The following is a 27,848-nucleotide window of genomic DNA, read 5'->3' as shown; positions in this document are numbered from 1 at the left end:
CTGTTTATCTATTAATCTTTAAATGAATAGTCATAAGTGGAGGGCCTCTTGCATGTATTAATTATGGGTGAGCAAGTATTGCAAATAGAGTGTTAAACCAGAAACCGAACAAACTGTAAATGTTAAGATTTAAAGCAATGTGGACACACAGCATTTTCAACAGAGAATGCCCATAAAATATGACGTCTGTATTCTCCCAACACACTAAATCTTGTTTTTTAACCAATGATAGACAACTATCATTGTCTGGCTTCACAAGAAGTATAAGCGATGCTTCCCATATTATAATGGCTAAATTAGGACAGCATGTTCATCTAATGGCCCAATTGTCTGTGGTTTATTGAATGAATCCAATTTAGTCAATCCTATTTTGACTGGAAATTGTTGTGATGTAATCACAACCTGCAGTACAGTTACCTCTAACAAGTGTAACACTCGGAAGCCATTATGGGTTATTGTTTCAGCTGGTGATGCAACCACAGCTAACAATCTATTTATACATCAATCACCTACTATATGATTCAGCACCAACAGTCCCACTGAGAATATAATTTTTCTCTCCTCCCCGGTTGCAATTCTTAAGAAAGTTCTCTCTGTCTTAGCCTGTTGACAGTTCTGAGTAAATCCACATCATAGGAGCTACATCATGCCAGAGCCGTAGGCATTTCCCACCAGAAGGAACGATTCAATGACCTTTTTGCTTAAATAGCTGATAATGAATTCCCACTCAAAACAGAATTGCTCAACTTCTGGGCACAACCGTCAGGCTGATCAACACACAGAAGAGGTTTCAAGTACCAGCATATTTCTTGGTTTTATAACTAGGCATCTTGCTCACATGGTATCAACACGTTGACTCAAGAAGGAACACAGGAGGGCAACCCAACGTCACACGAAGTGTTAATACCATTCTATTACGCCTTGGTTAAGACCGCACTTGGAATACGGCATACAGTTTTGGTCTCTATGATGTAAACAAAAAATGTCAAGACTATAAGAAAGAGTGCAGAGAAGAGCAGCAGTGAAGATTAGGGGACTGGAGGCTACAACATAAGAAGAACTGGACATGTCAAGTTCAATGAAACGAAGGACATTGTAACTGTTCCAATATTTGAGGGGTTGCCACAAAAAAGAGAGGGTCAACCTATTCTCCAAAGCACCTGACAAAGAAGCAATGGGTGGAAACTATCCAAGGAGAGAAGCAACCTAGAATTAAGAAGAAACTTCCTGACAGCGAGAACAATTAGCCAGTGGAACAACTTTATGCAGGGAAGTTTGGTCAACCAAGTCAAGATGGCAGCCATAAGCATGTGATTGAAGCTCTGCCCCTTTTCATTTGCATGACAATGCTCATTAAACAGGTGTGGGGCTTTGATGAACTTTACACCACACGTGGTCACATGATCGGTCTACACCAAGACCCCCTGGACTAGACTGAGAAGACCATACAACTTCTCCCCTGAAGCAATGGGAGACTTCTTCCCTGTGGCTGACATGAAGGAGTGAAATTTGAATTGATGGAAACATTGTCCTATTAGCTTAGGACTGTCCAACTCATGTTATCATGGCAGCATCACATGACATATCAGGACGTTTCCCCCCTTTGGTAAACCAGAATTGGGTATGCCTAGTTTAAGGAAAAGAAGGACTAGGGGTGACATGATAGCAGTCTTCCAATATCTCAGGGGCTGCCACAAAGGAGTCAAGCTGTTCTCCAAAGCACCAGAGGGCAGGACAAGAAGCAAAGGGTGGAAACTCATCAAGGAGACAAACAACATAGAACTATGGAGAAATTTCCGGACAGTGAGAACAATTAATCAGTGGAACAACTTGTTTATTTTATTCATTCATTCATTCATGCATTCATTCATTCATTCATGCATGCATTCATTCATTCGGTTTTGTCAATTGCTTACAAAATAATAGGTATAAGTAAAAACATAGTTATGAATACATGGATACATATAAGAAAAATAAAATATATATATAAAAGAAACAATAGGACAGGGACGGTAGGCACGTTTGGGTGCACTTATGCACGCCCCCTACAGGCCTCTTAGGAAAGGGGTGAAGTCATTAGTCTAAGGTTAAAGCTTTTTGGGGGTGGGGGGTGGGGGTGGGGGTGGGAAGAAACCACAGAGTCAGACTTCCCGCAGAAGTTGCAAATGCTCCAACACTGGAAGCTTTGAAGAACCACCATATTTGGTTCAGAGGTCTCCAAACTTGGCAACTTTGAAGACTTGTGGACTTCAACTCCCAGAATTCTCCAGCCAGCTACTGAGCTGGAGAATTCTGGGAGTTGAAGTCCACAAGTCTTCAAAGTTGCCAAGTTTGGGGGGGGGGGGGGCTCCCCTGATTTGGATAGAGGGCCTCCTGCCCAAGCAAGTGGGGTTGGACTAGAAGACCTCCAAGCCAAGGTCCCTTCTAACTCTCTCGTTCTGTTTAGCCAACATTTTGGCGACCCCAAAGTGCAGGAGGGGACCATGAGAAGAGACGCGGACCGGGCCCCGTCTTAAGAAAAAAAAAAAAAAAAAGACACTGACCACTTTTATTCGACCTTCCTTAACTTCATGGGAAAAGCCAAGCTCCGGACAAGCAACTCCCATCACACACCCCTCCCTCCTCCGCTTTAAACTTCTCTCCTGCTGCGGCCCCGCCCCGACCCCAAAGTGGACAATCCCAGGGCTGGGATTGGTTGGTTTGGGGGCGGGGGTGGGGGGGCGAAAGAGAGAATCCTGGAGGGGCGGAGTCAAGGCGAGGGGGCGTCGACGCTACTATAGTGCCGGCCAGACGCGGTCGAGGGGTTCATTGGAGCGGAGGTCGGGCAGGGAGGAGGTGGTGCTTCCGCTGCTGCCGCTACTGCTCGGCTGGAAGGGGACGGAAGGTCCGGGCGAGCTCAGCCAACAGCGTCCAGCCGTCCCGCAGCTCCGGAGGGCTGCTGCTAGCTCCTCGGCGCTCTCCCGGAGACCAGGTGCGCGGCGGCAGCTTGGACTTGAGCGAACGACCGCCCGGGCTGCGCTTGTAAGGCTCGGCGTCGCCTTTTCCTGATTCGAGGTCGCTAGGCGAAGCAGCCGTGCGCTCTCTCCGGCGATCCGAGATTCCTGCGGCTTCCAAGCGGGAGTGAAGGGGGAGGCTTCAGGGCGCGGATCTCTTGCTCTCACCTGTCCCGAGCTTGGAAGTTTTGACGAGGCAAAGCCATCGCCGTCTGCGGTTGAAGGGTTGGGCGAACCTACCCTGCTGCTGCTGTAAACAGCCGGTGCCGGACTAAAGCCCCAAAGATCACCGCGGGACCTTGGAGGCGTTGCTGTTGGAAGGTAGCCAAGCCCCCCCTCCCCGTTTGCCTTCCTCCTTTACGAGTCTGAGGGGCTGCTTCTCACGGAGCGGCTTTCCGAGAGGGGAAAGGTGGCTAGGAGAGGGGGAGAGAGAGAGAGAGATGGGGACAGGAGGTGGTGCGTACAGAGCTCGCTATTCTGAATTTAGACCTCGAATAACAAAGAGTTGGAAGGGGCCTTGGAGGTCATCTAGTCCGACCCCCCTGCTCGAGCAGGAGAGCCTAATCCAAATATTAAGGATCGAACTCGCAGCCTCCTGATTGGTGAAGGCGAGAGCTCCACCGAAATGAACTCCCCAGAGTCCAATTCCATTCATTCGCAACCTTTATTGCCCGAGTACAACATGCCGGCAATGAGATTGGCAGAGTACGGGGTTCAGCACAGTAGTAGGGCGGATGGTGTTGCCTCGTTGGGTAATGAAACGTCTGCAAAACAAACTCAAGATCCGAGAGTGCCAGGGGATGGTGGTTTCCCCCCACCACATGCCAGGAAGATTTGGAGTATTTTATGACACGGGAATCCTTTTTACAAATGGCTAGTGGATAGCTACAGAGGTTAAGATGAGTGGATTTATGTGAAAATGAGGACTAGGAGGGGGAAAAGAAACTGATTAGTAAAAATTTTGATGGTTCTATAATTGATGCTTATATGGAAGATAGTATACTTTATTTTTAATAATGGTATATGTATGTTGATATGATTATGATGTTTACATTTCAACACTGGATACCTAGAAAATGTACTGTTCAATGTAGAAATGAAATGTGTGATATAAAAGCAATATTTTTTTAAAAAAAGCAGGCTAGGAAGGCGCACATCAATGAATGAATTCTTCATAGCCCCAGCTTGCAGTTTAAAACTGCGATACTTGGTGACTACGAATGGGGGTTGCACAATAAGGGTCCGGTGGATTCCCCCCTCCCGGGCTATGCATAAACTCAAGGCTCTTCAAACTTGACCGCTTTAAGACTTGTGGACTTCAACTCCCAGAATTCTTTCTCCAGTCAGGTTAGCTCAGGAATTCTGGGAGTTGAAGTCCACAAGTCTTAAAGCGGTCAAGTTTGGAGACCCCTGGCTTAATGCATTGTGTAACCTTGGCTATTTGTGCTTGGGACAGTCTCCTTCGGTGTGTGTTACAACCCAAAAGATGAGTTCATTCAATAGTTGGACTACGTGTTTATGTGAATTTGTGCTGTGCTTCCCTGCCTGATTTGATCTAGGTCAAGCGCAATAAAATTATCCACCCCCACACACCTCCAAGAAAGTTCCCTGCATGTTTTAGCTGCTTATGTTGTGTTGGTGTTGAAAGCAAAAAACAAACCTCATCTGTGTGTCGCTAAATCAACTGTACACTTTGAAACTGTCTTTAAGTCAGCTGACCCACAGCTCTGTTTTTTTCAGACTTCTTGGCCATAATTCCTAGATAAGTACATTAATGGTGTTGGCTGCTGTAATAATCTCAATTCAGGGAAAGGATATCAAAAGCAAATAGGTTTTGAGCAGAAAGGAACAATGTGAGGATGTGGTTAAGGACACCCAGATTCAAGTTTTTATTGGAAACTAGGATAGATCTACTGGTTGTATGAACACAATTGACTGATTCTAGTTACCGAATTGAACTATTTTATGAGCTCGCACAATATGCTGAATCCCCTATGCTTTGGGTCTTCCTACCATAATTCAAGAGCCTAAAATCCGATTTCATTGAACCCCAATAAAACTCAGAAATTTGGGACACACACAGTTGCTGAGTTTTTAGCCTGATTGGGTATGTTTTGAGTAAAAAACTAGTAAATAACTTCCGACTGGTTACCTTTCCAAATGATAAATTCTGAGATATTGGCCTTATCCAGCCAAGTGTTGCCTAAGTATCTTGAAATTCAGCTCCCAGAATTTCAAGCCATTTTGAAGAGGTGCCAAGCTGGCCAGGTTAACGATAGATCATTCTGGAGGGAAAAAAAAAACACTTGTGGGCCAGAGTCAATATAAACTGGAAAGTGCTTAATAATAAAATTTGATCTGGTCTTACATAGGAGCAGCTTGGTTATTCCCATCTGGGTGATTGATTTCTAGTAATATAATCATGGAGATTAGAATTGTCTGACTACTAGGATCTTCCAGAAATGTCATTAGATAACGTTTAAAGCTAAACTTAATGTCCTTATTTACGCCTTGCCCTTTAGATAATATAATTATTTCGGGAACTTTAGGCTGCAGGAAAGCCAGGTTCCCACAGTGCTAAGTTGCTTCCCCTCAAAATCTGATCCTGTAACACTTTTAGGATAATATTAATAGCTTCTCATTAGATGGCTTCCTTTTCATTTGAGCTGGTGATTCTCTGCTTGTCTGCTGCCCAGGAGAAGAGATGAGGGAAATGGCGGGAAATCAAAACAAGATCCAATTATCAAGATCAGAAACGAAACCGCAGAGACAGCAATTTTAATGTTGTCTTGGCTGGCTGGTGTATTTCCTTCCACTCCGGGTGTGTCTTTGGCCTTCTCGGAGAATGGATTAATAGCCTTGTTTTGGCTTTCTTTGCCAACTTTGATGCTTGGGTCCCACGGTGTGTCTGTGTATTGCAAAGTCCTCTAAATTTAGCACGCAGAGGGATGCACAACTAAGGAAGCTAAGGCAGAGAGAATGTTGGAAATTCACAGGGAGGGAGGTTGGGCCGATGCCCTGTTTTGATCATAGCATGGTGAGACAAGTAACAACTCGGCTACATGGTGACGCATTCCTGCTCTTCCATTGAAAATGAGTGCATATTTATATCCCACCTACGGGTTGTAGTTCCTGGAAATAAGGAGATTGCTAGGAAAAAAAAGGAACAGGGAGTTTAATTTCAGAGGGAAAATGCAGTTCTCTGTGACTACTCAGAAGTAAGTCTTGTTGCATTCAATGGGGCTTGCTCCTTGTGATAGCAAGGAAGTTTACTCTTGGGTCTGCTTTGTCTTAGATCATTGTTGATTAAGCCGTAATTGACTGAGTTCTCCCCAAGACTGTATGGGTTGGAAACATGCAGAAGAGGCCTTCATCTTGCAGTGGATAGACAATGGCTAGAATGATGATGATGAAGATGATAATGATTGGGTTCTTACAATATGGAAACCATATTGCTCAGATGCTGTTGTCCATAAGTCATGTTTATATTCCTCAAAAGAATTCTTGAGGTCAGCAAGCCCAACCTATTGTGATTCAGTTAATAAATTATGGTTTAGGGTTATGATTTAACTGAACGTGTGGATCTAGTCATAAAAAATGACCCGGTACACCAAGAGCAGATATTCAGTCTCATGACTTCCTGCTGCAGTCAGTAGGGCAACTAAAATACGGACTGGAAAAAATTAAGACCTCTTTAAGTGGATGCCTGTCCTTTCGGCTACTACAAAGCCTTCCAGCCAAAATGAATCTCAGGCATGAAAATCTTGCAGAGTGATATCAGGTATCTTGATATCTCGAATCTGCAGGATATCAAGTTGGTAAAAGATTGTGTTATGGCTCGCTTGAGGATCAGCGATTGACAGTATCTGCAGTATAATACCTACCGGAGATTGATTAGGTGGGTGGGTGTGAAAATAGGAGGAAGGTGTGTTCAGTATGTTGGCTGCCTTGAATTATTTGTAAAGATAATGAAAGGTGAGATATGAAATAAATAAATAAACAAATACATAGCAGCCTTGTGTTTCAAGCAGGGGTGTGGCATTATTGGGGTTTGTTGCTGGTACAGAATGACTCAATGAGTCCTGCACACCAGCAGTTTCAAGCTTGGCAGCCCCGGGTGGTGTGTTCGTGTGTGTGTGTGTGTGTGTGTGTGTGTGTCAGGCTTGCCTATCTCTCCTGCTGCCCGGTTTCAAAGAAACAGTCTGCGGCCCAGAAGTTGGGCGCCCCCTGCTGTACACACTTGTTTTATCTATTTATCTGGAGCATTTTAACGCTATCTTTAACCCTCATATGTGAATGAGGTTCTTTGATCTCAGCGAGGCTTGCTTTGATTTAACAGTGCAGAGATTTTCATTGCGTTTATTATTCTAAGGCAGGGGTCCCCAAACTTGGCAACTTTAACACTTGTGGACTTCAACTCCCAGAATTCTCCAGCCAGCATAGTTGAAATAGTTGTTGAAATCCACAAGTTTTAAAGTTGCCAAGTTTGGAGGCCACTGTTCTAAGGGAAAGTGAGGTGCAGGCTTAACCTTTCCAAGACATGCTTGTGTTACTGACTACCAGCTTGGTTAGTTTAAATAAAAAGGGGTACAGCTAGCCCTCGGCTTACAACTATTCATCTAACAAGGGTTAAATGAAAAAGTGATCTATGACCAGTCCTCACACTTATGACCATGGCAGCATCCCTACATTCACACGCTGGTTGCTGGGCAACCAGCATGTATTTATGATGCTTGCAGCGTCCCAGAGTCACATGACAGTCTCTTTCCCGGGTGGCTTCCAAGAAACAAGGTCAAGGATGTCCTTCATGGCTGTGCAATTCCCTTAACAAGGTCGTAAAATTAGGCACAAACGTACTTAACTGACCGCATTGCTTAGAGAACCCTGCTGGCAACCTGCCATACTGCCTTCTCACCCCAGTGGTTAGAAGGTGGTATGGCAGGCTGACTTTGCCCACTGCCAGCAGTTCGATTCTGACAGGCTCAAGGTTGACTCAGCCTTCCATCCTTCCGAGGTCGGTGAAATGAGGACCCTGATTGTTGAGGGAATATCCAGACTCTGTAAACCGCTTAGAGAGGGCTGTAAAGTATTGTGAAGCGGCATATAAGTCTTAAGTGCTATTGCTAATGCAAGTTCTGATCCCAATTGTGGTTATAAGGCAAAAGGCTACTTGGGCCGTGGTGGCACAGGTAAAGCTGCGGTGGCGCAGTGGTTAGGGTGCAGTACTGCAGGCTACTTCTGCTGACTTCTGGCTGCTTGCAATTTGGCAGTTCGATCCTCACTGGCTCAAGGTTGGCTTCAAGCCTTCCATCCTTCCGAGCTGGGTAAAATGAGGACGCAAACTGTTGGGGGCAAGAGGCTGACTTGGTAAAACTGCTTAGAGTGGGTTCTGATAGTCTAGGTGCTATTACAGTTGTTACCTGTAGACTGATTCAGAAAGGTCGTGGAGATCAATGGCTATTGTCCTTGAGGTCAGTGTGACTGATGCTGAAGTTCATCTGCTGGTAAACTGGTGGGCTGCCTTGTGCATTTGTCCACTTGAGAATAGACTTGTGGGCTTAAATGAGCCAGGGGTTCATTCTGCAAGCACATGGGTTATTATATATATGTATGTGTGTGTGAGTGTGTGTGTGTGTGTGTGTGTATTTTCTGAGGTTCTTGCGGGTATTAGTATGTGGATCTTTGGTTATTCGGGTTTTCTCCCACGTAAGATTGGAAGTATCTAGGCAACGTTTTGATGAAGTCTCATTCATCATCTTCAGGCTTGTGTCTTCGGCTCTGTGCTTCTCAGAGGTGCTCTCTCTCCCTTTGAGAAGCACAGAGCTGAAGACACAAGCCTGAAAATAATGAATGAGACTTCATCGAAACGTTGCCTAGATACTTCCAATCTTACGCGGGAGAAAACCCGAATAACCAAAGATCCATACACACACACACACACATATATCAACGGCACGATAGACAAAATCAGCAAAATTCTCCACAAACACAATATCAGGACAGCCTTTGGCACTGACCAAAAAATAGCCAACATCCAAAGAAACCCCAAAGACAAGATCCAGCTAGAAAACCAAGGAGTTTATAAAATACCATGCAACAATTGCCCAGCCACATACATTGGACAAACCAACTGGAGAATAAATGCACGCATCGCAGAACACAAAAACGCAGTCAGAAGAGAAGAAAATACTTCCTCCCTCTTCCAGCATCTTAAAGCCACAGGACATGAAATTAATTTTGAAGGAACCAAATTAATATCCAACACTGAACACTCCAGCAAGAGAATAATCAGGGAAGCCATTGAAATAGAGAAACACCCCCATAACACGAATAGACAGGACGATACCTCCCGCCTACCAGACATCTGGAAGCTAGCCCTCACCAACAAACGAGTCCCAGCCACGAAAACCAACACCAGACCCGAAACAACATGGGACACCACCGCCAATCCCCCTCATCAGTCCCAGGCCCAAGCCCATCCTATAAATGAAGGACAACCACCATCCAGAAAACAGACCATGGCTGCTTTGCCAGCTGTCTCACCCCCCGACCCCAAAACCAAACAAGCTGACACACGCCAAGAACACAGACCCAGACCCCAAACTCAAAGCCAGACTAAAACCCAGAATGCTACATCACAGCCACCCGCTCAGGATATCACATCAGAAAACCCAGGAAATTATACCACAAGAACTCAAAAAGTTGCAACACAGCAGATGACCCAGGATATCACAGCACAAGACCAAGGATACCACAGCAATAAATCTCACAAGGTCATCACACAACCCATTACCCAAGCTGTTAAAACACGAGAGGCTAATGGAAAAAGGATCACTACGAAACAAACAACCCAGGAGATTACAACACACAATCCAGGATATCTCCACAACAAAACTCACAAGGCTATCACACAGCCCATTATACCAACATCAACTCCATCAACCAATCAAGAGGCAGCAGCGCAGCCAACCAGCCCAGCACACCAGCCCCCACCACCAGTATTTATAGTGAGACGGCAGCTCCGATCACACACTGCTTGCACTGGCACGAAGCCGAAAGCACCAGCCTGAGGATGGCAAGTGGGACCTCGCTGAAACGTTGCCAAGATACTCTTAATCTTACACGGGAAAAGACCCAAACACACCTAGACCTACATATGTTTGTTTTCGTAGATTTTCACGGGTACAGGTATGTAGGTCTAGGTGTGTTCGGGTCTTTTCCCGTATAAGATCTTGGCAACATTTCGGCGAGGTCCCACTCATCATCCTCAGGCTGGTGCTTTCAGCTTCGTGCCAGTGCACCCCACAAGAAGCTGTAATAGCATGCGCTCCAGGGAGCTGCTTTTCCAGTTTCCAGTGCTCCCACGCACATGGCGACCAGCTGGCCGTCGTGCGCATGCGTGCCAGGGGAGCTGCTCTTCTGGTTTCCGGTGCTCCTGTGCACACAAAGTCCAGTTGGCCAGCAAGTGCATGCGCTCTGGGGAGCTGCTCATCCGGTTTCTGGCGCTCCCACGCATATAAAGACCAGCTGGCCGCCATATGCATGCATGCCAGGGGAACTGCTCTTCTGGTTTCCGGTGCTCCTGTGCACGCAAAGACCCATCTGGCCGGTGCGCATGCACATGCCGGAATCCAGAAGAGCAATGGGCATTGGTTGTCCTACCCGGAGAGATGGCTCTGTGTGCCACTTCCGGCACATGTGAGATAGGTTTGCCATCACGGCCCTAGAATAATCGTATTGTTCCTGACACTGTCAAACTACTGCAGAACAGATAAAAAACAGTTTGTTTTTGTTCCAGCAGTACTACTACAACCATCTTTGTCAGGCTGCCAAAGAGAGATGGCATTCTTATCCCAAGGCACGGTAAAGTGTGCAAAAATCCACATTTTCGTTGGTTGAAAAAAAAAAACCAAGAGAAATCAGAAGCGGCAAAGGGTTTCAAAAGAGCTCCAAACTCCACAGTCGAACTGATCATAGTTTGATAGATTTAGGTCAGGTTGTTTATCTCAGGCACAGATTGAGTGGCAACGTGGAATGTCCGGTTGTGACATGGAGGGGCAGAGAGAAAGGCTTGGAAGAGGAAATTTTTCACTGAGATTTTTCACCTGCTTTTCTCTCCTTTTTCTCCTGCCTTGCAGTCTTGCGCCTTTTTGGTCATTCGATAAGACCAAGACATCCTTGCTGGGTCTCATTCTGTTGTACTGATCTGGATTGGATTTGTTGCTCGAGAAGGAAGCTGACAGCTGATAGAGAGATTTATTAGTAGGACGGAAGGATCTGTTCCTGGCAGATAATGAAATAATGAAAATGTCTGCATTGCGCTTTGGGTTAGAAGGCAAGACTGGAGCCGGGGAGACTTGTTTAACTTGTGAGTTTAAATTCCGAAATAGTCGAGAGAGCAAGATCTTTTTTGCAAGAGTGATTCAGGTCGGTGCGTGGCGTGAGGCATTTTTGTTTTCCAGAGAGCCCTTGAAACGTGTGGGTGTGCATGTTGGAAACGGGGCTGAATAAGCAGGTTAAAAGTTAAGGCTCCTCTTACTCATCTTTAAAAAAAAATATAATTCAATTTCTCCACCAATAGCACGGGCATCTCTTTCTTAAACAGAGAGCCCAATCGCTTGTTTTCTTTTTCTGTGTTTCTTTGGTGCCCATGCAACACGTTCCTTTAAATCCGTCGGTTTTATAAGGCCGATTGCTTGCAAGACTGAAGCTTTGAGCGGAGAGTTCGGCACCTAGAGTTGCAACATGAGAATTGCTGGCAGATAAAAACTGAAATAATCCAGCTGCTGGAGAATGTGCAGTTCATTCTTTTTCCTTCGATCCATCCTCTTCCTTTTGGCCAAGCTCCACTGTGGGGATGAGCGTTGGTGTAATCAGAAGAGATTTCACTGAACGTGGAACTCTAGAATAGGAGAAGGAAGGAGGACACAGATTTGACTTAACCCTTGACTTATGCTCAGGATGGGATGCTGGGGGTTTGCTAAGATTCTGCGCAATTTGGAGAACCCCCAAATCCCACTCCTGGCTGGTCCCGCCCTGCCCACCCCTCCCAGGAGTCCCCACGCGTCCCATTTTGGATGCAGGTAAGTGCAGGGCACGCATGGAGGCTCGGGGGGAGGGCAAAAACCGGGGCTCCCGGAAGTTGGGGAAGGCCGGAAATGGGCCTGTTTCTTGCTTCTAGGGAGCCTCCAGAGCCCAGGGAGGCCGTTTTCGCCCTCCTGGAATCTCAAGGAAAGCCTCTGGAGCCTGGGGAAGGTGAAAAACGCTTCCCCCCCCGCAACTGCGGTGCAGGAGGCTGACTAGGCCACGCCCACCATGGCCACGCCCACTCCGCAACCGGGCAGAGAACCCGTTGCTTAAATTTTTGAAGCCCACCCCTGCTTAACGACCACAATGGAGCCCAAAATTTCTGTTGCTAAGTGAGACCGTTGTTAAGTGCCTCATTTTACAACCTTTCCTGCCACAGTGGTTAAGTGAATCCCTGCAGTTGTTCAGTTAGCAACACGGTTGTGAAGTGAATCTGGGCTTCCATATTGACGTTGCTTGTCAGAAGGTCACAAAAGTGGAACACATCATCCCGGAACACTACAGCTGTCATAAATATGAGTCACTCGCCAAGCGCCTGAATTTTGATGTTGCAACCGTTGTAAGTGTGAAAAACAGTCCTAAGTCACTTTTTTCAGTGTGGTTGTAATTTGGATCGATTGCTAATCGAACTGTTGTAAGTCAAAGGACTACATGCATGAGGAAGACGGGAGTATTAAGTATGTCCGTGGCCTTGAGTTATTTATCAAAATAATAAAAGTGGTATGTAAATTAGATAAATAAACTCGGTATGTTTTCTTTCTTTCATCCCTAAACTCCTTGAATCTTCATGCTATCTTAGCGCAGCTGGAAATTCATTTTACATTGCTTTTCACTAACCTACAGAAATATCATGAGGATACAGATTCACCAAACCCATAAGAGTTATGGCTGTGGGTACCCAGGGCATGTGTATTTTTGAGAGTTTTTGATTATTTACATCGGGGCTCTCCAAACTCAGCAACTTTTTAAGACTTGTGGACTTCAACTCCCAGAATTCCTCACTAGCTGGGGAATTCTGGGAGTGAGTCCACAAATCTTAAAAGTTGCCAAGTTTGGAGAGCCCCGGATTGACACGATGCAACGTTTTGCATTTTCATCCTTGTTTTCCTATTTTATTTTTTTGTAAAAAAAAAAAAAGCAAAACGGAAGTTTTATCTTAGCAAAGGAGCAGACACAGCCCAGAATTGAAATTGCCACTTTTCTTTTTTGCAAAGGAATACCGAAAGCCGGATACCTTTTGCTTCCTGCTCCAGTGGCTCTTCCTTTAGGACTCTCCCACCCCTCTGTTTTGGTGCTTTTCTCGGGGTGCTTCCCACTTCCATAAGAACCACATGCCTAGTATTGCCAAGGTCCTGCCAGAAGACAAGAGGAATCACAGTATTGTGCAAGTCAGCTAGGATTTGTTTCAATTCTGCTATTCAGAGGTGATAGGATTAGAGTCGAATTGATCCATTTTAATGGAAGATTCAACAATAAGCTCTGAAGGGAATATGTCAGAATGCTTTCAAGGGTTTCATTTCTTGTTTGTTTGGCAGAATGGGGCGAAAATGATAGGGAAGGCAAACACCTTAGAGGCTGCCACTAATCCTGCAAAATTTCAACTGGATGGTTGCAAAAGTTTCACTACAATACATCTTTAAAATATTTCCTTGAGTCTGTTTTTTTAAGGCAGAATTAATGGGGATGAGAAAAGGAGAGCTCAGCAGCCTAGATGTTGTCCAAGCAAGAAATCTATAGGAGGGGTCCTCAATCCCCAGTCTGTGGAGCAGCAGCAGTGAGCCATGGCAGGCCAGAAACTGGTCCACGCAAACAAGCAAAGCCCACCCGTGGCATGCAGGCAGCACATGAAACCACGTCCCCTCTGGTCCACGGAAAAAACTCTCTCCACAGAACCAGTCAATTCCAGAAAATTAGATTAGATTAACAGAGTTGGAAGGGACCTTGTAGGTCATCTAGTCCAACCCCCTGCCCAAGCAAAGACCCTCTGCCATCTCTGACAGAAGGCAGTCCAGTCTCTTCTTGAAAGCCTCCAGGGATGAAGCTCCCACAACTTCTGAAGGCAACGTCTGTTCCATGGGTTGATTGTTCTCACTGTCAGAAAGTTTCTCCTTATTTCCAGGTTGAATCTCTCCTTGATCAGTTTCCATCCATTATTCCTTGCCTGGCCGTCAGGTACTTTGGAAAATAGCTTGACCCCTTCCTCCTCTCTGTGGTAGCCCCTCCCTGGTGCCCAAAGGTTTGAGGGCTGCTGATCTATAGAATAATTCTCCAGCTTAAAAAAGATATATTAACATTTAAAAAACATTTTAAAGAAGTAGGCTCTTAAAAATTTACCACTCCCCTTCTTAATGAGAATTTTTAAAATCTGGCCATGTACGACCATTTAATTAGTGACGGGAGCAGTGACGTTCTTCACACCTAATGCCAAGCTAAGAATGAACTGGGTTTGTTTGTTTTTTTAAATTTGAGCACGAATTGCTCATCTTCTGGCTAGAGGGAGGGATTTCAGGTGAAACAGGCCTCTGAGGCAGACCTTTTAAAAACAAACCAGAGTTTTAAGTAGCTCTCAGCCAGTCCTGGAGTATTGAAGATTTGTCTTTAAATGAATCCAAACTCCAGCTCCTCTTTAGGACAATGATGGTTTATTCAGTATAGCATCAAAACAGCAAATACTCAAATAATCAGGCAAGAATGGCTCAAAGCCAGTCAAGGTTAGAGTTGGGTTTGAGTTTGTTCCTTTTCCTTTTATCACCATTATCATGAGACATACCCCACCACACCCAGGCCTGTACACAGTTCTAATTCTGGCCAAGCCTAACCCATTATCCCTAAATGCTATTAACCCTATAACATGTCTACATCCCTACCCTGTTCCGACCCTCACTAACTGATCCCCACCTGGTGCCACCTTCACCATGTTTTAACCTAAGTCCTAATTACCACCTATATGTGCCCCAACCCCCTTTGACAATATGCACCACATCAATAGTCAGTTCCAGCAGCCCCGCAATTGTTGCAGAATCCATCCTGCAGCCCTGCAGTTGTTGCAGAATCCATCCTCAGCTCTGCTGAGTTATTCCAAAGCCATCTGCCAGCACACAAGCAGAAATACAGATCCGGCAGCAGCGGAGATAAGGTGACATGGCCAGCTGACTTGCTGCAAGGCATATTCGGCATATTAGCCCGACAGTAGCTTTGATTAGCAGTAGTTGCAAATAGTAAGAGATAGAATTCTGCAAAAAACAGAATGTGTAGCTTCTCGTGTGTGTTCATTCCTTACAGAGCATTTAATGTGTGTTCACCAAAAAAAGGACAATAAAACATTATCTTATCATTCAGCGGATCATCATCATCTTCATTTAACGACCCCATACTTCCTTGCCAGGTGGAGTCTGAGCAACTGAATAGAGCTAGTAGAGTGTTTTAATGGCCGGATGCCTTTCCTGTCACCAATGCGGAGTTTCATTCAGCAGATATATTCTCAGTGTTACCCAGAGAGAGAAATATCTGCCTCTACCAGATATTGGAAGCGCTCTCATTAATTTTGCAGGATTTACTTCTGCTTAGATCAGGGTCTTCAAACTTGACAGCTTTAAGACTTGTGGACTTCAACTCCCAGAATTCTTCCTCCAGTCATGTTAACTCAGGAATTCTGGGAGTTGAAGTCCACAAGTGTTAAAACCAATCAAGTTTGAAGACCCTTGGCTTAGATGCACAAGCTGAATATAGTTGATTTGTTTGGCTTAGCATCTTGTATAAATGCAGACAACTTGTCAACAGACGAGTTAAACTGTGCGGTCCTTGGTGCTCTCTGAGCTTGGTGGTTTTCTTGCAGACATTTAATTACCAAACTAGGCGACATCATCAGTTCAACCCTGAGCTGCCAATAATATCTACTATGGAGACTAGTTAAAACAAGCTGCTGTTTAGGGTAACTTGAGTTCTCAACCCCTTAGAAATCTTTCCACTTTGGGTTCAAAGAAGGAACCAAATAAAGTCAACATCAGGGATCTGAATGGAGATAATAGGCAGAAAATGCAGATGTGAAGCTCGTGCCTTTGCTTCAAGATGGGCTATTGTTTGAAACTGGCTTCCTTGCCAGCTGCTTGGTCATAAATAATGAGTTGGTAAGACACCGGCCTCAGATGGCTACGCATCCCATGAGTTAGGGCATGTCTTGCTTGTCTTTGGATATTCGCAGATCTATTGTGTAGGCCTTTCCAATTAATTCAGTCCACAAATCACCTGAGCTTTTCCTTTGTAACAAAATAAATAGCTGGCTGAATTTTTCCAGGGTCTTTGGAGGATGATTAGTGCTGTATGTAAGTCCTTCCAGCAGAGGGGTCAGCAATTATGGCAACTTTTATGACCTGTGGACTTCAACTCCCAAAATTCCTGAGCCCAGGAATTCTGGGAGTTGAAGTCCACACATCGTAAAGGTCACCAAGGTTGGGAAACATTGGTCTATTTCAAATGAAGCACGGTGCAGTCCTCTCAGTAACCAACCATGGTGAATAAACAAGATACACCATCATCACTGAAGAAGCCCTGACACACTCTACAGGAAGTCCTCGACTTATGTTCGTTTAGTGACCACTCAAAGTTACAACGGCACTGAAAAAAGTGGTACCTATGACCATTTTTCACACTTAGGACCATTGCAGCATCCCCATGATGCATATTTATGACGGTGGCAATATCCCGGGGTCATGGGATCCCCTTTTGTGACCTTCCGACTAGCGGATTCAATGGGAAACCAGGTTCACTTAACAACCATGTTAACTAATTCAACAGCAGCAGGGATTCACTTAACAAATGTGTTCAGAAAAGTCGCAAAATGGGGCAAGAGACTCACTTAACGACACAAATGTTGGGCTCAGTTGTGGGCGTAAGTTGAGGACTACCTGTATTAACTGGTTTGTGTTGTGGTTCATCGGCAGACGGTGCAGATGGCAGCAGAGTGGGACAGAGGGGAAGAAAGGGGACCAGTCAGGGAGTCTGGAGAGGACTCGGGACGAGGGTCCTGCGTCCGATGCAGGGATGGGGCCAGGACCATTTGGGAGTGGGGTGCAGTCTTCAGAGCCTTTGGAGTCTGGCAGCAGCGAGGCAGAGGAGCCAGGGGAGCCTGTTCCCAGTGCGCATGTGCACAGAGCTGCTAGAAGGCGAGAGCAGCTGAGACAAAAGGGGTGACTCGGGAGTAAGGCTGGGAGGTGATTGCCCCTCCCATAACAGATAAAGGACAGGCCAAGATGGCGAATCCTTTGCAGGAAGCAAAGTAGTTTGATCGGTTCCGGTTCATCCTTGAAGTTCTTTGTACTTCGGTTGGTTTTTATTGTACTTTGGTTGGTTTCTTTTCTAGTTCATTTGATACTTCTGTTTTTGGCAGCACTTCACAGAAGTGAAAGGTCGGTGCTTATCTTGGAGGACTGTTTGAGATTTATTCCAGCTGAGATTGAAAACAATTCCCAGAATTGCAATAAAATAGGTTTTGTTTTTAAAACAAGTTTGTGGATAATTACGGTTTACGAAGCCTGGGTCAGAACAGTTTTGGGATGTTATACGTAAGTGGCAGCGTAAATATTTGGCTTGGATAATACGTGAATTCACCCGTGGATTGGTTCATACATCCTATATGGGCCACCATCTCTTAATGCCTTCACTTAACCATTGTTTGGAAGATGTGGGTTCTGGTAGGCAGGGACAAGTCAGCTAAGAGGGGCAGGAGCAGGTTTGTATGCCTTGCCATGGGGATAGATGGGTGGGAAGCTCTTAGCGACAACCCTTAACCATTTTAAGGAGGGCTTTTAGCACCTTCAGATCTCTACCTGGTTGACTCGTGGAGGCTTTTCCTTCGATTTTATACATGGCATTATTTTTACTCTTGGCTGGGTTTATCTGGGACTGTTTTTATTGTGGTTTGTTTTGCCTTTTAATCTCCAGCGCACCAGATAGAGGAGACACATCCTTGGACAGTTGAAAAGTGCCACCATGCCTAAGAATTGATCTATTTCTAAATCGAGGGGTCCTTGGTGTTCTCTGAGCTGGGTTGTTTTCTTGCAGACGTTTCATGATACAACTAAGTAACATCATCAGAGACAATAAAAAAGCTAAATAAAAGCTAAGAAGGAAATAAAAAGACCTGAACACAACTTCTCCAACGGCCTACAACCAGATAAGCAGGGATTAATACCAGACAAACAATCAAGCAACAACAACAAAAAATCCTAATCAAAGAGAAAACCAACCCGCCCACCAACACAGGCAGTGAAAGCTACTGTTTGGGGAGGAAACTCCACACTCCCTTGCGCCTGATGATGTTACCTGGCTGTGTAAAGAAATGTCTGCAGGCAAAGAACCAAGCTCAGAAAGCACCAAGGACCATGCAATTCATCCCTGACCTGCAAATATTCTCCTCTATTAATTTCTACATTACCTCTTCCTCCTCCCTTTCTTTCTCTCCCTCGGTCTTTTTTTAAATTTTCTTTAAAGTATCTTTTCCTTCCAAAGCATTCTCAGACTGGTTCCTTCCTGTTTCTTTCTAGGATCTTTCTTAAGGGTCCTAGTTTTGCTGCATTAACCCCCATGGCTTTCCTTCATCTGTTATGGCACGTGGAAGGCTTTCCTTCAGAGGCCCCTCCTGACCTATTTTGCGCAGGGAAGAATCCAATCCCCTGGTTGAACAGCTGCTCCCAGGGATCAGTGTGACTTTTTCAAGATCTTTTGCCTGCTGCCTTCCCTTATTTTCATGCAAATCTCCTCTGGCATTTTGAAAAGAGGGATTAGCAGAAGGGAAGGGGTGTGTGTGTGCGTGCGCGTGTCCACAGGGTGGGAAGGCCCCCCTCTGCGTGTCCTCTATTCCCCATAGGGCCAAGTTTTGCTTTCTCTTATTGTTTACTGGCTTCATCCTTGGGGAGGAGAATGGGGGCTTTTGAAAGCTTCCTTTGTTCTGAGCTGCTGCCAGAAGCAAGCCAGCCTTTTGAATTCTTTGTGCATGGCTGTGTTTTTTCCTTTTTGGGGGTGGGTGGGTGTGGGTGGGGGGTATTTAAAATGTCCCTAGGAATCTGGCTAATAACTTAATAGCTTCTCTACTCCTACTGCAAATGCTTTGTGTGTGCCACTGAGTGGACAGATGGAGGCCAAAAAAAAAACAAAACCCCAGCAGATTTCTCTGTAGGCTGCCCCATTATCTCTGGCTTTTCAAAAAAAAAAAAAAATATCAGGTGTTTTCCCAGCCTGTCTTTCCTTGGTTTTCATTGATGCTCGGAGAAGTTTATTTTCACCTTTCACCTCGCGGCTGGTCCCCTGTAAGAAGACAGATATGGCATAATGGCTGGGAGGGAAGACGGGGAGCGCATTCAGGCACTTTATGGGCGCACGGTTTGCCAAGGCTGTGCTGCCAGCAGCTGGCCTGCCCAAATGAGGCTTGCCATTTGGAGATTGTGTCTGCTTAATTGGGGGAGTGGCAAGTGTGCCTGGGATAAGGGGGTTACACCTGCAACCCAGGTGTACGTGTAGCTAGAAAACCTTGGGGAGTGTCGGAAGTTTAAACCTACCCCTTTCCTAGGAAAATGAAATATTTTGGGATATACTAAAAAAGCAGAATATTTCCGCTAAAAAGAAAAGTAGAAAGAGAGGCAAAAACTCACCTTTGCTAACGGGTCATTACTCTGGCCTAGGCCAGTCTATTTTACATAACAAAGATCTCCAGGTAAAGCTAAAATAAGAATTGCCCAAAGCCCTTTTATTACATCATCACCCAGCAAGGCTCAACCAAGCCTGGGACTCAGGACAACCTACAGAGTTGCCCCTGCATGGTGCCATGGGAGTCTGACAACCAATCAGAATACAAGCTCAAATTCAAATCCCAACAGGGGATATGAAACAATTGCACTCTCAGCATATCCGTCCTTCTTTCTTCACCCAAGGCATGTGATCTTGTCCACCATTAAACCATCTTTCCAAGCAGTCACCATGTTTCCAGTGTCTTTCTTCCCCACTTGGAACTGAACCCGGAAGGCTATTTCTTCCAGCAGAAGATCAGGGACAGGTGGTCCTCGACTTATACCTATTCTGTTCTGTTTCAAACACATCAAACCCTCTGTATTTTAAATCAGTTTATTAGGAGCAGCAGCATCGCTAGCAAAAAGTTTCTCTTTCAATGCAGTCTGTCCAACAGGGAGATAAATAGTTGTCTGCCACATCTATTCATCTCTGCCCCCTGCCTTTTATCCCCAGAGCTAGAATGGGGCTTCGCTAGCAGTGGCGGCTCTTCCGTCTCAAGGACTGGCCCACGGATTTCCACTGCTCTCCTTTCCTCTGCCTTCTGCACATCTGTGCATCAGGCAGTGGACCCAGCTTCCTCATCAGTCAGTTCCAAACTTTGGAAACTCCTGATCCTTAGTGAAGTGTTAGTACCGCTTTATAAATCCTTAGTAAGACCGTGCTTGGAATACTGCCTCCAGTTTTGGCCACCGCATTACAAAAAAAGATGTTGAAACTTTGGGAAAAGTGCAAAGAAGAGCAACTAAGAATATTAAAGGCCTAGAGATGAAAACATTCATTTTGTCTTTATATCAGGGGTCCCCAACCACCAGTCCCTGGACCGGTACCGGTCCATGGATCATTTTTTACCAGGCTGCAAAGCTTGGGTGCCGCCATCTTGTTTCGACAGCACTTCCGGGTTTTCGGTTGCTTCCGGTTTTTCAGTTGGAAAGCGGCATTTGGGTGCTCACACCTCAGTTTCGTTGAAGGGGGTGGGCGGCTTCGAACGAAGAACCATCCCGATGGTGGTGGAGTCTCACGTTACTCAGGTACCGGTCTGTGGAAGAATAAATAATCCTGAAACCGGTCCCTGGTTCAAAAAAGGTTGGGGGCCACTGCTTTATATAACTAAAACGTATAAAGAACGGTTGCAAGAACTGGATATGACCAGTCTAGAGAGGAGAAGGATTAGGGGTGACATGATAGCAATATTCCAGTATTTGAAAGGGCTGCCACAAAGAAGAGGGGGTCAACTTACTTTCCAAAGCACCAGAAGGCAAGACAAGAAACAATGGATGGAAACTCATCAAGGAGAGAAACAACTTGGAAACTTCCTAACAGGGAGGACAATCAACCAGTGGAACAACTTTGTCTTCAGAAGTTATGGCTGCTTCATCACTGGAGGATTTTAAGAAGAGACTAGATAGCTACTTATCTGAAATTATATAGGGTTTCCTGCTTGGGCAGAGGGTTGGACTAGAAGACTTCTAAGGTATCTTCCAGTTCTATTCTTATTGAATTCAATTCTTTACATCAGGGGTGTCCAACCTTGGCAAATTTAAGACTTGTGGATTTCAACTCCCAGAATTCATGGCTAGCTGGAAAATTCTGAGAGTTGAAGTCCATAAGTCTTAAAGTTGCCAGGGTTGGACGCTCCTGCTTTACATAGGGACCTGTCTGATTTATTGTTTAGATCTTAGATTAAATGCCTGTTATATGGCATTTTAACCAACTGACCTCTAGAGGTAAGTGAGCACTCTCTGAGTGAAATGTTTGAAGAAGCTTCTGTGGATTGCTGATTCATTCTTTCTGCTGCGTGGCTGTGACATGGCCCTGTAAGATGAGTAGAAGGTCATGAGTTGTGCACACTCTTCGAGAGCGTGCAAAATTGCATGTAGATTTGCGGAGAAAATCAGTGTACGGTGGTAGCCTAGGGAAAATGGGGGCACCAGATTGGGGGAAATCTGGATTAAATAGGATTTGCAACCAGCCTGGGGTTGCCCTCTTTTCCCCCCAAAGTATTTGTGCCCCTGATTTTTTGCCAGTTGTGTATGCCTGTAGGACACAGGTATCAAACTCGTGGCGTCACATTGCCGTCACGTGACATAACTTGACGTTTTTCTCCTTTGCAGAGCTGGGGGGGGGCATGGCCTACGCAGGCCGTATCTGGCATGAGGGCCGCCAGGTTGACACAGCTGCTGTAGGAGAAGGAGTGGCAGAGCTGTGGAAGGAGTCAAAAGAGGAATAAGCCTTGAATCTCTACGTAGCCACAAACAGATGAATTCCAACCCCTCTTGAATTCCATTGGCCCTTATATAGCACCAAAATAGTGCTAATCTTTAGTTGAGTAGATTCCTATGCATACACCTGAGCAATAAATGTCCTTTGGTGTCTTAAACTACGACCATAACGACTTGCAATCAAAATTCTGATTCCAAATGTTGTCATAAGCAGAGGAACACGTGTTGCAAAAGCACTCTGTGCAGTAGTTGTGACCATGTTTTCCCTAGGAGTTAGCCTTGATTTGAGAGAGTCTACAATTATCAACCAAGTTCTAACCGCGTCATGTCATTGGTTGTTTTGAATTGCGGTATTTTGTTAGGAACAGTAATATCATTTTTATTTTGGCCAGAGATGGGAGGAAATTTCAAGAATTTATGGAAAGAGAAACAATGTTTGTTCTGAGATCCTAATGCAGTACAAGAGCTCGATTGTGCTGCACTTGAGCAAAAATGTGCCGAGCGCTCATATTTTATTTACTGCTTACAACAGAGGATTAGCACTGCTGTGCTCCTTGTTAATATTGCACATCTTCAGAATATTTCCTTCGCTAAGCACAGCTTGTAGCTTTAGTTACATGAGCTGGTGCTTCTAGAAAAACCTGATTTTCTAAACATTGGCATCGGGATATGTTCTCACAATGGGATACCTGCAACATGACACTATATAAATACAGTTTGCACAACTTCTCTGGTATAGCTGTGATTTGACTCGATTTGTAGTAGAATTTAATGTACTGCAACGATATGCAAACTGTGTTGGTTTTGAAATGCTCCACTGACCTAAAATGGACACCTAACATCAAAAACGTCATCAAAAAAGCACAACAAAGAGTGTTCTTTCTGCGCCAACTCAGAAAGCTCAAACTGCCCCAAGAGCTGCTGATCCAGTTCTACAGAGGAATTATTGAATCTGTCATCTGCACCTCTATAACTGTCTGGTTTGGTTCTGCAACCCAACAAGACAGGCACAGACTTCAGAGAGTAATTAGGACTGCAGAAAAAAACAATTGCTACCAACCTGCCTTCCATCGAGGACCTGCATACTGCACGAGACAAAAAGAGGGCTGTGAAAATATTTACAGACCCCTCACATCCTGAACATAAACTGTTTCAACTCCTTCCCTCAAAACGATGCTATAGAGCCCTGCACACCAGAACAACTAGACACAAGGACAGTTTTTCCCCAAACACACTCACTCTGCTAAACAAATAATTCCCTCAATCCTGTTCAACTATTTACAAAGTCTGCATTACTATTACTATTAATCTTCTCATCACTCCTCATCACCCATCCCCTCCCACTTGTGACTGCATGACTGTAACTTTGTCGCTTGTATCCTTATGATTTATATTGACTGTTTCCTAGTATGATTTGATTGCTTATTGTACCCTATGACTATTAAGTGTTTACCTTATGATTCTTAACACACATATCTTTTCTTTTATGTACACTGAGAGAGCATTTGCACCAAGACAAATTCTTTGTGTGTCCAATCACACTTGGCCAATAAAGAATTCTATTCTATTCTATTCTATCCTATCCTATTCTATTCTATCCTATCCTATTCTATTCTATTCTATTGAGAGCAAAACAGCTGTTTGGAAGGAAAACAATTTGTTTTGGCCACTTGGAAGGTATTTTGAAGAGGGCAAACTTGGAGTGTTTTGCACAATTTCTTTTGAATTATGAGTTGAACTTTGCAAAGCCACGTAGTTGAAAGAAGCCACCTGAGGTTTTTTTTCCCAGAGTGTAACATAATCCCTCAACAAGCTTACCTCTGACCTAAAAATTTAGGTACAACTCAGGTATCGTAACTTATGCAATATGATTTAAGCAAGGACCGATGGCTCTATTCTTTCCTTTGAGAGCTGATAAAAATAGATAAGTCAGTGTAACATTAGTTCATCCAGTTTTCCATTCCTGGAGAAACCTGATATAATAATATAAATTATCATAATGAAAAATTAGTTATACAGATCATGATCTCAAAGAACTATTTGCTTGACGTTTTTGTTGGATCTTGTCATTTTGTATGACCAGCTGATGGCATGTAATCAAGCTGAATAACAACCACAGCCGCAATCCTACAGATCTAGACCAGAATTCATAATACAGCTCGACTTATGACAGCAGTTGAGCCCAATATTTCTGTTGCAAACCATGACAGTTAAGTGAGTTTTGCCCCATTTTACGAGTTGTTAAGTGAATCATGCGATCATCACAAAAGTCTGGCTTCTCCCAATGGTTTTGCTTGTCAGAAGTCAGCTGGGAAATTCACAAATAGTGATCCCGTTAGAATTTTAGAATTAGAATATGTTATTTGGACACACGAGGAATTTGTCTGCAGGGCGGGGCAATTGCCATAAATACATGCCCCCAAGTTTTGATCCTGTGACCATGGGGATCTTTCAACAGTCATAAACATAAAAATTGATCGTAAGTCACTTTTTTCAGTGGTATTGTAACTTGGGTCTCTAAACGAATGATTGTAAGTTGAGGACTTCCTGTATAGTTCTTGGACCTTATTAATTTGGGACTCACATGTTGGCCAAGTCTCCTGGCTTCTCAGCCATAAAAGGATTGGGCTAAAAACTGTGACAACAGCCTTAACAACACTCCAGAGGGTTGATGTCATTGCCCAGAAGATCATGGGTTGCCCTCTTCCCCTCTTTGGAAGAGCTTTATAGCTCCTTCTGCCTTAAGAAAGTTCAAAACATCCTGAAAGATCCATCTCATCCTGGGCACCCTTTTTTTTTTAAACTGTTACCATCTGGCAGGCGGTACAGAATACTAAAAACAAGGACAAATAGGCTGAAAAACAGCTTCTATCCCAGGGCAGTAGCTCTTTTGTATAGTGCAGTGTATAGTGCAGTGTACTGCTGTATAGTGCAGTGTTGGTGTGGTGTCGGGGGTTTCTGGTTCAATGTGTGAAGGGTGAAGGATGTGTGTTTGTGTTTATTTTCATGGTCATAGTCATGATGTGCACTGAAGATGGTGTTTGATTTCGTTGTACGAGGTGCAGTGACAATAAACTAAAACTAAACTAAACTTAAACCATCTGACTGACTCTAATGTTTTCTTGTGGTTGTTTTTCCTCAGGAAAGTATGCCCCAGACACCTCCCTTCGCAGCCATGTTTGACAGCAGTGGCTACAGCCGATACCTGTTCCAGTCCAAAGAGGACAGCTGTGAAGGGCTGTATTACCATGACAACAATTTGCTGTCAGGATCTTTGGAAGCTCTCATCCAGCACTTGGTGCCCACTCTTGATTACTACCCAGATGTAAGTCTGCTCCAATTGCAAATTAAATCCTCTCACCCTGCTGGGTCAAAAGTGGAAGGCATGGCAAGGTGCCATAATGCATTTGCATTAGAGAGAACAGTTAAGGGAGTAGGCCTTGCCAGCTCCAGCTTCAGAGTGTATTTCTTTTTCTTTTTTTAAATTCCCACAATGTATTTTATTAGTTTATCAAAATATAAAATATGGAAGTAAAAAGGGAAAAAAAGGGAGGAAAAGGGGAAAAGAGAGAAGTGCAGGATAAGGTATCCCAAAGTGCTTTTTAAAAAGACAACCACCCCTTTTTCTTTGTTTTTTCCTTGAAGACATTTTGCTTCTCATCCAAGAAGCTTCTTCAGTTCTGATAGAACTGTCAGAAGTTCTGTCAGAACTGAAGAAGCTTCTCGGATGAGAAGTGAAATCTCTTCAATGACAAAAAAACAAAGAAAGGCCAGTTACCTTTTGAAAAAGCACCATGATCTGAATGACTGAGAATCTCCACAGACGTGTATGGTGGGTTGGAAAAGAAAAGGAAAAAAACATTGACTTCCAACTCCTTTGGTGCAGTAGAATAAGGTAGTAACATAAAACCTCAACTTTTTACTCTTATATGATAATACGTACTGGCCACTTCTATAATAACAAACCTATCTAAATCAGCAAAACCCAAAATCAAAAGTTTGGGGTTTTTTTTCTTGGTTTAGCTGCTTTGAGCATCTCTGAAAATGAGCCAGACTATCATGATGTGGTAACTTCATCTCCCTCACACCCCGATTTACTTACGCATTGAGAGTTTTCCAGCCAGGCAGCAACCTATCCCTGGCTCTTAAGAAAATATCACAAAGAGTTGTTGTCGTGCCTGGATTGCCTCTCTCTTTTTCTCTGCGTCACTTGGACGAGGGCTATTTTTGCCAGGGCTGCCATGCGCACCGCGGACATCGACGTTTGGCATTGAAGATCAAACCAGATGCAGATGGTCTCTTTGAACTTTGTCTTGGACAGATCAGAAGCAGCTGGGCGTCTTTGCAAAGAAGTATTTTCCCCTTGTGCCCCCTTCAAGGAGGAAATGATCTTAGGGAAGATGAAAAGGTCAAGCAGGTTGCATTTCTTTATCCTACGATCATTTTTTCCTGATCCGGATTGGAATGCAGAATCGATGCCTCTCATTCTCCTGACTCTTAGAACAGGAGTTCCCAACCTCAGGTCTGCGGACTGGCACCCATCCACCGCGTGCCAGAAACCGGGCCACGCAAACAAGCAAAGCCCCGTCTGTGGAGTGCAGGCAGCCTGCAAAATCATGCCTCCTCCAGTCCACGGAAAACCTTTCTCCCTGGAACCGGTCCCTGGTGCCCAAAAGGTTGGGGGGTGGGCACTGTCTTAGGAGTGTCCAACTCGATTTCATTGAGGGCCGCATCAGGGTTGTATTTGATGTGGGGGGGCGGGGTTTGTGTGTCCAGGATGGGCGTGGCCAGCTCAACATCACTCGTGTCAGGGGCGCCTATGGCCAGCGAAAATTGGCTCCCGATCTCCGTTTTTGGCTGGGACAGCCTCCTGCAGCCCTCTGCCAGTGAAAATGGAACTTGTGAGGGCTGACCCCTTGAGCTCCATTTTTGCTGGCAGAAGCACCATGGGCCAGTCCCTCGCTGTTTCCAAGATTGCCCCCCGCCCCCCGAACCAGATCTAAGTACCCTGTGGGTCGGATCTGGCCTCCAGACCTTGAGTTTGAATCCCGCCCCCTCCAGTCTTCGAGAAGAGAGGGGCATGATTTCCACTTGAGGTGAAGCAAAGGGTTGTTCCTCCTTCCACCTCACTTAAGTCGCTTTCAAGTTGAGCTCAGTCCCTAGCGATATACAGACGCACATTCATGCCATTTTCTTGGCAAAATACACAAATGGTTACTTTTTTCTTTTTCTTTTTTTACTTCCCTGTCTAAAATGCAGCTGTGATTATGAGGTCTCTCTGTAATAAGCAGTGTTGGCCCCACTTCACTTTTTACATTCAGCCAAAGTCAGCCATATAAATCATCGAACTGGCCAGATAAAGACAAATGCAGCTTTAGAATTAGTATCATATTTTTTCCAATGCAAAAACTACCTCATCAGGCTAGTTTTAAGTTTCAGAAGAAGAACTGAGACTGGATGCATCTTCTCATTTTGTGCGATGGCTTCAAAGTACTACAAAATCTATTTTGCTAATTTCTAACAAGGTCTGATCAGTGCCAGCTGATTCCATTTGAGTACTTTCCTTTCACCCAGTTCATACCGAAACCATCTCTTGTTATGTGAGTTGCTTCATGGTTAGAAGAAACAATTGTTGTGTCTTCTCAGAAATCTTCATTCCATATGCTTCAAAAACTGAAATCTTCCAGAACAAATTCTTCTGCCTTTTTGGTCTGCTTTGGGTGGAATTCAAGCACTCCATCCGTCATGTCTTCCTTACACACGCAGG

At 44.7% G+C, this 27,848-nt stretch overlaps 1 protein-coding gene across 1 annotated transcript in view; it reads left to right on the top strand.

The window, feature by feature from the left end:
• Positions 1-2,793: 2,793 nt before the first annotated feature.
• The window catches only part of RASGEF1B (RasGEF domain family member 1B), a 52,956-nt gene continuing 27,901 nt past the window's right edge, over positions 2,794-27,848 (top strand). Inside the window, exons 1-2 of the mRNA XM_026718919.2 lie at positions 2,794-3,314; positions 25,224-25,406. Of these exons, the coding sequence (XP_026574704.1) occupies positions 25,230-25,406 (177 nt within the window). The 5' untranslated portion in view covers positions 2,794-3,314; positions 25,224-25,229. The remainder of the gene's footprint in view (positions 3,315-25,223; positions 25,407-27,848) is intronic.

This window comes from Pseudonaja textilis, chromosome 6, assembly GCF_049901715.1.
Source record: "Pseudonaja textilis isolate UNSWEBS1 chromosome 6, rPseTex1.2, whole genome shotgun sequence".
In the NCBI taxonomy this organism is placed as follows: Eukaryota; Metazoa; Chordata; class Lepidosauria; order Squamata; family Elapidae; genus Pseudonaja; species Pseudonaja textilis.
Note: the sequence above shows the minus strand (reverse complement) of the source record. Positions and strands in the feature narration are given on the sequence as shown.